The following is a 12136-nucleotide window of genomic DNA, read 5'->3' as shown; positions in this document are numbered from 1 at the left end:
GTGTAATGTATAAATGTGGCATGGGGTTTTTTGGTCATTTTAAGAAGTTAATAAGGAATACCTTCTCTGTATAGTTTGGTGTATCAGTTGCCTACTAAGTAGTGTTTAGTCAATGTTGATTTTAACTTGTTTGTTACAGTAAAAGTCTTAGAAAGTGGAATCTTGTTGTGTGATCCTTTGCATAGGTCACTAGAAAATTCATAACTCTTTTTAAAAGTTAATTATCAGTCTTTAGGGGGATCATAATACATAAGGCTGAAGTAGTCAAAATACCCTATTCAAATGGTGCATCATGGCTTTAAAATAAAACTTTCCATCTCCAACAAAAAGTTGGTGGCGGCTGAAAGGAAATAAATGCCTTTAAATTTGATATTTACGGGAATAACAACTGGAATAATGAGTATACTTACATCTGCGTACTGGATGATAAAGTGTCTGCGCTGACCATCTGAGTAAACAGAAAGGACATATTCACCAGGTTTACCATGGCTTTCTCGAACCAGGAAGTCACCTTGCTGTTTCAACAGCTCCTGTGCTTCTATACGAGGAATTGCTCCATGATACCAATCTTGTTCTGCTAATGGTTTCTCACTGGTAGGCATCACATCAAAGAACTGAAAAACAATAGTTACCCAAATTTTGAAAATTGTGTAAACAATATATAGCAACACTGTTAAAGAAAAATACAGAAGGAATACTTTAAATGGGACAGAGAATCATTATAGTTCAATTTTATCTTACCAGTGAGCTGATCAGCAGCAAAAGCAGGAGATACAGCCTGTGACTGGTGGAGCAGAGGGCAGCTGGAAGGTGAACGGTGGCGCATCAGCCTGAGCACTTGAGCAGCAGCAGCGAGAGAGGCTATGAGGGGAGGGGTTAGGGGGGGCAACAGAGAGAAGGGGGGGAAACAGTGGCGGCGAGGGGGGAAACAAATGCAGCAGGGGATAACGGGTCAGGGGGTGGAGAGGGGCAGCAGGGGTGCGGAGGGGTGCAGAGAGGGGCGGCGGGGGCACAGAGTGGTGACATACGATGTTCCAAGGGAGAGTGATGGAGGAGTCCGCAATATTGGCTGTAAGGTATGATTCAGTGAGCACTGTTATGTCAAGCTGTTGCTTGGCTGGCCTGAAGGAAATCAGCTATCCTTACCTGGTCTGGCCTACTACATGTGACTCCAGACCCACAGCAATGTGGTTGACTCTGAACTGCCTCCTGAGCAAGGGCAATTAAGGATGGGCAATAAATGCTGGCCTTGCCAGCGACGCCCATATGCCATGAATGAATTTTTTAAAAATACAGCACTTAGTGCAAATCTGGGATGATTCCGCCCTATATCTTTAGGATGCACAAAATCTGTTCACAACATCAAATTTTAAACAAGTTATACCAATTTAAACCACTAGTCTCAGCCTAACAATTTAAATCTATGAGTTCTGAATATGAGTCATATTCAATTCGAAATGTTAATTCTTTTTCTCTCTCCACAGATGCTGCAAGACGCACTTTGTTTTAATTTTAGATTTCCAGCATCTGCAGTATTTTGCTTTTCTCCAGTTCCTTAGCTAAGAGGCTATATGAAGATGACAGACTATAAGCAACTCATACAATTAGTAGTCTTGCTAGCTCTCCGTAAACTAAACTACAACCAGAGTTGAATTCTGCCATCTTGGCATTATATACTTGTTACACAATTATGTTTATTGTTACGTTGAAACAGTGTTGGGGATTCTATCGTTAGGGGAACAGGAATTCCTGCAACTGCAGATGTTAATTCAGAATGAATTGTTGTCACCCTGGTGCCAAGGTCCATTGTCAGTTGTTGTGTGTCTCACGAAGAGGTTCTGAGTCTTGAAAAGTTTGACAGTAAGTGTTTGTGTGTTTATTACCAACTAGTAATTATGTACGTATATACAGTAGAATGTCTAAGTTAGGAGCTGTCTCCATGCTTGCTTCTAGACATCTTTGTCAAGTACAAGGCTGCCCTCTACACTTGGGTCATGTGTTCCTTCACATCATACTGTGGTGGTGCAATATCCAATCCCATGTTAACCCCTTCTATGCCACACCTTTATGCTACACCTCCCCCAAGTCTTTATCCAGCGTATTTACAATGCAAACGTGTTTACTGAACAAACTTACCTTAATAATGCTACCCCTTCTCCCCTGCCAAGTCTCTGCATTTACAGGTTCAGGCTGTCTGGAGGCTTTATAATTCTTCCAGATCTTGTCTTTATAATAGTTGGAGAAGAGGTAGGCTCTGTTGCAGTGGGTAAACCTTGATGAATAGGAGGTTGTTTTGGACGTGGTCAGTCTGGCGTTTGGTTGGTTGGTCTTAATCTGTTTTTTCATTTTTTGGAGTTGAACCGCTCCTTATCAACTCCCCATCTGGTGTTATAGATAGTCAGAGGTTTATCCTGTTGTTTACAACGAGAACAAACCCTCAGCACGCCTGTAGTGTGCATTCGTTTTTTTCTTCCTATATGCAGTTCGTTGTGATGCATGTGGAAGTTTACGTTTCAAAAACGGAACCTGCATTCCCACTTGTACCCAAATCTTTGATTACTCTCTTCCCCATCACACCCCACCCCCACCCCCCTAACCTCAGAGCTGTATTTCAAGCTTATGAGTCTTATCATTCAGCTCTGCAACTGCTCTGATCAGTTCTGTTGTCTTTGTTTCACAGTTATCTGCAGAACTGTTATATAACTTCAACAACTTCATCTGGGCATTCAGTTCTTTTCAGGATCTTTCTTTCATGGTCACTGACTGCTCCTTAGACCCTTCCAGTTCATTTGTTCGATCTTCAATCTCTTTTGTAGAATTTTGCTTATCTGCTTTCAAAGTCTGAATTTGCTCTTCCACACTGCGCATCTCATCTTTAATGAAATTCTTGAACTTTGATCTTATTTGAACAACATGAGTTTTGGTTATTAATTCTACTTTCAAGCAACTGTTCTGATGAGTCAGCAATTCTTTCTCCTGTTCCGGCATTTTCCACAATGCTGACCAGAGACACCTGATGCATAACGTTCATCAAAATTTTAATTGACGATCCATCTTTGTTGAATTTGTTGCTGCAAGGTTATCATTCAGGTGTTTCAGGTCCTCTTTGAAGCATTCTGCTTCCTGTGAGCGACATTCCAATGTTCTCATCAGTTCTTGTTTTTCCAAACCCAAGTCATCTTTTGTATGTGAAAGTTGGTTCTCTACACCAAGCAGTTTTTACCTTAGGAGAGCATAATTCCTCTGTGCTATCCTTCAAGCTCACTTTCTGTAATTGCACATCTGCCAATTGTTTCCAAGGCTCTTCACATTCTTTTCTGAGAACTTCTACTTTTTTTTGCCATTCTAGGTTCTTGAATTGCATTTCAGCCATTCCATTTTTCAATGACTCAATGGTTCTCAGTAAGTTTGAGGTATCCGGTGTTTCTCGTTCCCGTTCCTTGGTCCTGAGCTCCAAATCTACATTTTCTGATCTTATTTCCATTGTCTTTATCCACCTGCAGTTTGGAACACTATTACCTTGCCTTCAATCATAGTCAGGTGGCTCAGCACTGTCACCTGCTGTTGAAGTTTGGGTAATGTGTTGGGATTTTCAAAATGGTTTATGTTTTAAGACTTCAGGAATGTTCTCTGCGAGAGGCAGAGTGTTTCGTGTGGTTTGCTTGGGAATTATCTATTTTCCTTTCAGAGCTTTGCTGAGGGTATTCTATCCTTTATCAGCTCTGTGCGCAACTTGAGGGTTAAAGTATTTGTCAAAGGCTTTTAATATTTCATCAAAGCTGGCTCAGGATTCATCAATGCATTGCATTCGGAGTACTTCAACAAGTTCACCAAATGAGTATAAAAATGTATTAATCTGGACTTCTTCTAATTTCCTTCTAAGACCTGTTCTTCTCTAGGATGCCCAATTCTGCATTAAGTTTGGCCCTTGCATGAGTTCAAACCGGCCTGGTTAAGTAGATTTTTGATCCATGGCAGTTAAATTTTAAAAATGTGAACAGCTTTAAATGCTGTTAGGAAATCCAAGGTAGCACTGCTGTACGCTTCTTCACAACGAAGTTTCTTGCACTTGACGGTTTTGGCAGGCATCTGTAGCAATGGCGTTTGCAATTCCTGTGCTTTAAATTTTTCAGCAGTGACTCCCAGGGTCGACTTTTTTAAGTCTTCCCTGCGGTATCAAAGTATTTCAGGTTGTGAAACTATCGACTGCCGGCTTTTGCTGGATCTTTTAACTGCTGATTATTTTTTAATGAAATGTTTTTCCAATTAGAGCAAGTTCAGCTGCTACCTGTGGCGCCTACTTGGGACTTGGGCTGTTCGCAGTGCATTTTAAAGCAGCAATTCTGACTGCTACTGACCAAAAAGCTTTTTAAAACTCGTTCTGGCCAAGCACTTTCAGGTTTTAAATTTTTTCTCCAGCTTCTGAGAGATTTTGCTTTGTTCCGATAGCTGCCGCCAAGTTGTAAGATGCTGTGAGTAGTTCGGTTGGTCTCACAAAGCAGTTCTGACTCTTGTATTGTTGAACAGTAAGTGTTTATTAACTACTAGTAACTATATACATATATACAGCATAAGGTCTAAGCAAGGAGCTGACTCCATGCTTACTTCTACACACATCCGTCCAGTCCAAGAAAGTCCTCGAGACTTGGGTCATGTGTTCTTTTACATCACACTATGGCAGTACTGTACTCAGTCCCATGTTACCCCTTTCTATGCCAGACTCCTATACTACAGGGTCAAGGATGTCACTGAGCTACTGCAGAGTACTTTGAGGCAGGAGGGTCAACAGCCAGTGGTCAGGGTCCATCTTTATACCAATGACGTCTGTAGAAAGAGGGGTGAGGCCTTGCTGTTGGATTTCAGGAAGGTAAGAAAGAAACTAGCTTGTAGAACCTCAAAGGCAGCCACCTCCCGATGCCATGCCAGTGGGTATAAAAAAAGAGGATAGAACAGATGAATGTGTGGTTTGAAAGATGGTTTGTAGGGAGGGCTTAAGAATCCTGGTCATTGGGACCCATTCTGGGGGAGGTGGGACTTTATAGGCTAGGCAAATTGCATCTCAACAGGGCTGGGACAAATGTTCTTGTAGGCCGATTTAAGTGTTATTTTGGAGTTTTCAAACTAACTTAGCAGGGGATGGGTGGGAGCCAGAATGTAACAATATAGTGAAAAGCAAGGTGCACAAAGAATTGGGAGAAATAGTTAACATTAGAGTAAGAAATAATAAGGTATTAGATAGGATCAGAGTAAGAGGGAATGAAATAAGATCTAAATTGACAATGCATAGATGTGAATGAACAGAGTGTGGTTAAATAAGGCTGGTGAGCTGCTGGTGCAAATACCAAAGGGCGGATGGAATCTTGTGCCAATAACAGAGACCTGGCTCTAAAAAAAGGGCAGGTCTGGGTACTAAATATTTCCGGATAGAAGGTGCTCAGGAAAGATAGAGAAGGAAAGAAAGGGGGAGAATATTACCGTGCTAGAGAGAGAGAAAGAGGGAGAGAGAGAGAGAGAGAAAGAGAGAGAGAGAGAGGGGGGTCAAGAAAAGAAAACAGTTGGCTAGAACTAAAAAACAATAGAGATACCATTACATTACTGGGTGTATTCTATAGGCCACCAATTAGTGGGAAGGATAGAGAGGAATAAATCTGCAAGGAAATTACACACGGTGAAAATGTACACTTGAGTAGTAGTAGTGCAATAGACATAGAGAAGGAAATGTTTCAAAGTGCGTCCAGAAGAAGATTCTGTATCAGTATGTTTCCAGCCCAATGAGGAAGTGGGCATTGCTGGATCTGGTTCGAGGGAATGGGATGGGTCAAGTCTTAGAAGAACATTTTGGGGACAGTGATCCTAGTACCATTAGCCAATGAACAGGGCAATCAGCAATCTGGCATAAAAATAATTAACTGGGGAAGGGTCAGTTGAAAATAGGTCAAAATCAGATCTGGTCTAGGTAAACTGGAATCAAAGAACAAAGAACAAAGAAAAGTACAGCACAGGAACAGGCCCTTCGGCCCTCCAAGCCTGCGCCGATCATATTGCCCGTCAACTAAAACATTTTGCACTTCTGGGGTCCGTAACCCTCTATTCCCATCCTATTCATGTATTTGTCAAGCTGCCTCTTGAACAGCACTATCGTACCTGCTTCCACCACCTCCTCTGGCAGCGAATTCCAGATGCTCACTACCCTCTGCGTAAAAAAACTTGCCTCGCACATCTCCTCTATAGTTTTCTCCTCTCACCTTAAATTTATGTCCCCTAGTAATTGACTCTTCCACCCTGGGAAAAAGCTGCTGACTATCTACTCTGTCCATGCCACTCATAATTTTGTAAACTTCTATCAAGTTGCCCCTCAATCTCCGTCACTCTAGTGAGAACAATCCGAGTTCTCCAACCTCTCCTCATACCTAATAACCTCCAGACCAGGCAGCATCCTGGTAAACCTCTTCTGCACCCTCTCCAATGCCTCCATATCCTTCTGGTAATGTGGTGACCAGAATTGCACGCAATATTCCAAGTGTGGCCTAACCAAGGTTCTATACAGCTGCAGCATGACTTCCCAGCTTTTATACTCAATACCCCTGCCAATGAAGGCAAGCATGCCATATGCCTTCCTGGCTACCTTATCCACCTGCGTTGCCACTTTGTGACCTGTGGACCTGTACACCCAGATCCCTCTGCCCGCCAATGCACTTAAGGGTTCTGCCATTTACTGTATAATTCCTGCCTGTATTAGACCTTCCAAAATGCATTACCTCGCATTTGTCTGGATTAAACTCCATCTGCCATTTCTCCGCCCAAGTCTCCAACCGATCTATATCCCGTTGTACCCTTTGACAATCCTCTTCACTATCTGCAACTCCTCCAACCTTAGTGTCGTCTGCAAACTTACTAATTAGCCCAGTTACATTTTCCTCCAAATCATTTATGTATACTACAAACAGCAAAGGTCCCAGCACTGATCCCTGCGGAACTCCACTAGTCACAGCTCTCCATTCAGAAAAGCACCCTTCCACTGCTACCCTTTGTCTTCTATGACCAAGCCAATTGCCAATTGCAGCCAGCAGAACTAACTGAGCAATGAGCTGCCAATAAAGATGAGATGGTTCAGGTACAGTCAAGGCACATTCCCACAAGGTGGAAAGGCAGAACAAAGAAAGTGAAAACGCCCTGGATGACCAAAGAGCTAGAGAGTAAGATGAAGCAGAGAAAGGATAGCCTGATAGATGTCGGATTGCTAATACAAGTGAGAACCAAACTGAATACAGGAAGTTCAGAAGGGAAATGAAAGAAGAGAAAAAGAGAAGCAAACAAAGAGTGTATGAGCAGAGGCTGGCAGCAAATATAAAAGGGCATCAAACTGTGTTGTATAAGCATACAAATAGCAGAAGGATAGTAAAACGAGGAGTGGGTCAATTAGGGCCCAAAAGGGGATATATGCATGGAGACAGTGGGCATGGCTGATGTACCAAATGAGTGCTTTGCATTGTCTTTACCAATAAAGAAGGTGGTGCCAAAGTCATGGTGAAAGAGAAGGTATCCGAGTTACTGGATGGGCTAAAATTTGGTCAAGAGGAGTTATAGAAAGGCTGGCTGTACTTAAAGTTGCTAAATCACGAGGGCCAGGATCCTAGTATACCCTAGGATACTGAGGGAAATAACTGTGGAAATTTCGAGGCACGGGCCATAATCTTCCAATTCTCCTGAGATACAGGGGTGGGGTCCTAGAGGACTAGTGAATTGCAAATGCTACACCCTTGTTCAAAACAGGGTGTAAGGATACGCCTAGCAACTACAGGCCAGTCAGTTTAACCTTGGTGGTGGGAAAGATTTTGGAAATGATAATCAGGGACAAAATTAAGTGTCACTTGGACAAAAGTAGATTCATTAATGAAAGCCTGCATTGACTTGTTAAGGAAAATTTGTGTTTAGCTAACTTGAGTAAGTTTTTGATGAGGTAGCTGAGAGGGTTAATGTGAGTAATGCGGTTGATGGTGCATGGACTTCCAAAAAGCATTTGATAAAGAGCCACATAATAAATAGGCTGGTTAGCAAAGTTAAAGCCCATGGAATAAAAGAGGAAGTGGCAGCTTAGATGCATAGTTGAATGAGTGACAAGAAACAGAGTAGTGGTGAATGGTTGTATTTTTTTAAATAATGGAGGAAGGTGTACTCCCCAGGGTTTGGTATTAGGGTCAATGCTTTACTTGATCTATATTTATGACCTTGACCTGGATATGTAGAGCACAATTGCAAAATTTGCAGATGGCACAAAGCTTGTAAATATTATGAGCTGTGCAGGAGAACAGTGATAGGCTTCAAAGGGACATGAATAGGCTGGAGGAATAGGCAGACATGCGGCAGGTGATATTAATTAACGCATACAGATTTAATGTAGAGAAGTGCAAAGTGATTCAATCTGGTAGGAAAAATGAGGACTGGCAATTTCAAATAAAGGATACAATTCTAAATTCTACAATTGCAGGGGCAGAGCAATCTGGGAGTACATGTTAACGGATCATTGAAGGTGGCAGGGCAGGTAGAGAAAGCGGTTAATAGGGCATATGGGATCCAAGGCTTTATAAATAAAGGCATAGGGTACAAAAGCAAGTAAATGATGACGAACCTTTACAAAACACTGGTTCAGCTTCACTGGAGTATTGTGCCCAATTCTGGACACCACATTTCAGGAAGGAAGTGAAGGCCTTGGAGACAGTGCTGAAAAGATTCATGAAGATGGTTGCATTGGGAACAAAAACAAAAATACCTGGAAAAACTCAGCAGGTCTGACAGCATCTGCGGAGAGGGATACAGTTGACGCAAGCGCTGTCAGGCCTGCTGAGTTTTTCCAGGTATTTTTGTTTTTCTTCTAGATTTCCAGCATCCGCAGTGTTTTGCTTTTATCTTAGAGAAATTGGGGCTGTTCTCCTTCAAGCGGCTAAAGGTTGAGAGGAAATTTAACAGAGGTGTTGGAAATGACTGGTCTGGACAGAGTGGATAGGGAGAAATCATTCCCACTGGCAAAACAGACAAGCACCAGATGATACCAATTTAATGTGATTCGGAAAAGAACCAAAGGAAACACGAGGAAAAACATTTTTACACAGCTAGTGGTTAGGATCTGCAAATCCATTGCCTGAGATTGTGGCTTTCAAAAGGGAATTGGATAAATATCTGAATAGAAAAAATTTGTAGAGCTACAGGGAAAAGGTGGGGGTGTGGGACTAACCGAGTTGCCCTTGCAGGTTGTCAGCACAGACACTATGGGTTAAATGACTTGCTTCTGTTCTGTAACTATTCTATAATTCCAAATTCAAATAAAACAGTGATGATTTCACTGGTTTAGCTAGTTGTCATCCTGTACATGTGTAAAAATGCAACAGACAGAATAAGGCGGAAGGAAAGAGATAGAAAAGAATATACTGAAATTGAGAAAAGTTTCATAGAATTTTAAATAAATAAGGGTTAACACTGTCATGCCTCCTTTCTGTAATTACTGCTCAATATCCAAATATAATGCTGAAGAGCATGACTGGATTTCTTTACTATAAAGTTAAATTTTAAAAGTTTAATATAATCCCCATTGATACTTTGCTTTTTGTTTCTCCTTCTATTTAAGAAAATTGCCAGGGTAAAATAATTCTTGAGATTATGATATGTTAATGCATTCTCCCCAGTACATCTGAAAATACAAACACTTAATTAAAATTAAAAGGCTTTGTTAATATAATTACTTAAGAATTATACAGTAATGTAATGGTGCTTTTACTGTAGTAGTAGCTTAGAGCACTCGAGTTATATTGCAGAGAATGACTGTTCAAATCCAAGCATGGCAGTTTGATAATTTAAATTAATTTAATATTTAAAAAATCTGCAATAAAAAGTCAATAACAGTAAAGGTAACAATGAAGTTGTCAAACTTTTTGAAAACCAAGCTAGTTCACTGATGCACTTTAGGGAAGGAAACGTGTACTGCACATGACTCCAAAAGTGGTTCATTCTTATCTGCCCTCTGAAGCCACTTAGTTCTGCCAAACCATTAGAGGGACCAACTCTCACAAGCATTGCAGTGGTATGAGAAGGTGGTCCATAACCATCATCTTCTCTGAACAATTAGGGATAGATAAGCACGAAAGTGCAATCCTTCCAGCAATGCCCACCCACATCCTGGAATTAATTTTTTTATAAGAATGTCCCACGTATTTCATCAAAAACTGATAAGATAATTGAACTGGTCAAGTTCTTCAATTAAACTATCTGTACACCATTTCCCAAAATTATATGACAATTAAAAGCACCTGAAAATACTATTAACTTACAGATGAACTCAAATAATTCTTCGGTGATCTAATCATTCCAGCAATGGAATGTCGAATGGAGTCAAATTTTGAAACCTTGTCTTTTGCTTTATCCTGAAAAACAAAATACACAAAACTCTCAGGAAATGCATTCCATTTAAAATGGTATACTGTCAAAACCTGATCAGGATTTAATTTGGTTACCATTGATCACTTCACCTTTCTAACATAGTGGCTTGACCTGAGCTTAAATCCACATGAGAACATAAGGATTAGAAGCAAAAGTAGGCTACTCAGCCTTTCAAACTTGCTCCACCAGTCAATAAGACCATGGCTGATCCCCTACCTGAACCCCACCGTCTTGCAGTATCTCCATATCTCTTGACCTCCTTGGTAGCCAAAATCCATCAATCTCTTTTCTGAATATACTCAAAGACTGATTGTTCACAGCCCTTTGAGGCAGAGAATTACCAAGATTCATAACTCAGTGATGAAATTTCTCATCTCAGTCCAAAATTGCTGAGCCTTTATTTTGAGATTGTGACCCCTAGTTCTAGATTTCAAGATAAAAATCTTCCCATCATCTACCCTGACAAGCCCCTTAAGAATTTTAAATGTTTCAACAAGATCACAATTCATTCTCTAAACTCAGAGTATAGGCCTAGATTAATCAATCACTCATCTTAGGGCAATCCCGTCATCCCAGGATTTCTCTTAGATAAGGATGCTAAAAACTGCACTCAGTACTCCAGGTCTCATTAGAGCCCCATATAATTGCAGTTGGAATCCTTCACTTTTATACTCCAATACCATTGTTACATAGTACTGGCATTCCAAATTGCACGGTATTCTTTTTCTTCTATTTGTTCATGGCCAGCATTTATTGCCCATCCCTAATTGCCCTGGTTCAGAGGGCATTTAAGAGTCAACCACATTGCTGTGGGCCTGGCGTCACATGTAGGCCAGACCAGGTAAGCAGATTTCCTTCCCTAAAGGACATTAGTAAACAAGATGGGTTTTTAACAACAATGGTTTCGTGGTCATCATCAGACTTTTAATTCCAGATTTTATCGGATTCAAATTTCACCATCTGCCATGGTGGGATTCAAACCTGGGTCCCCAGAACATTACCCTGGGACTCTGGATTACTAGTCCAGTGACAATACCACTGTGCCACCTCCTCCCCTTCATGTGTCATGCACCCAGTTCTCTTCAAGTACCAATATATCCCCGTCTCTCACCTTTCACGGACTTCTACGTCGCTAAACTATCCAATCAGCTACCTCTGCTGTTTCACTCCCTTCCCCTAGACCAGTGGCAAAATTTCCTCTAAGGTTTCCCACCCTTTCCTTGAACTTGAATCTTTCTATTGTTTCTTCCTGATCTCCCTCATCTTGTCTATGAGACCCAGCTGCTGCTCCCTTGATCCTATTACCACTAAACTACTGACCCTCAACTTCCCATCCTGGTTCCCATGTTAGTTATTATTGACAACCTTTCTCCCTCCTCAGGCACTGACCCTCTTATCCTTCAAATCTACTGTCAACGCACTTCTCCTCATAAGAATAACCCTTGACCCCACCATCTTTGCAAACCCATTTCCAACATCTTTCTCTCCAAAGTCCTTCAGTGTGTTGTCACCACGCAAATCCTTACCCTTCTTTCCTGGAAATCAATGCCTGAATCCCTCTAATCAGGTTTCCACCCCTGCCACAGCACTGAAATGGTTCATATCAAAATCACAAACAACACTTAAGTAACTGTGGCAAAGGTAATCTATCCTTCCTTATCCTTCTCAACCTGTATGCAGCTTTAGGCATGGTTGACCACACTAT

General features: G+C 41.3%; 1 protein-coding gene across 1 annotated transcript in view; it reads right to left on the bottom strand.

Annotated features, from left to right (window-relative positions):
• Positions 1-12136, bottom strand: part of fer (fer (fps/fes related) tyrosine kinase) — a 423137-nt gene that overhangs the window by 221140 nt on the left and 189861 nt on the right. Inside the window, exons 10-11 of the mRNA XM_078566022.1 lie at positions 10323-10415; positions 411-614 (exon numbers count right to left, since the gene is read on the bottom strand). Coding sequence (XP_078422148.1) covers positions 411-614; positions 10323-10415 — 297 coding nt within the window. The remainder of the gene's footprint in view (positions 1-410; positions 615-10322; positions 10416-12136) is intronic.

Source organism: Cetorhinus maximus, chromosome 2 (genome assembly GCF_964194155.1).
Source record: "Cetorhinus maximus chromosome 2, sCetMax3.hap1.1, whole genome shotgun sequence".
NCBI lineage: Eukaryota > Metazoa > Chordata > Chondrichthyes > Lamniformes > Cetorhinidae > Cetorhinus > Cetorhinus maximus.
Note: the sequence above shows the minus strand (reverse complement) of the source record. Positions and strands in the feature narration are given on the sequence as shown.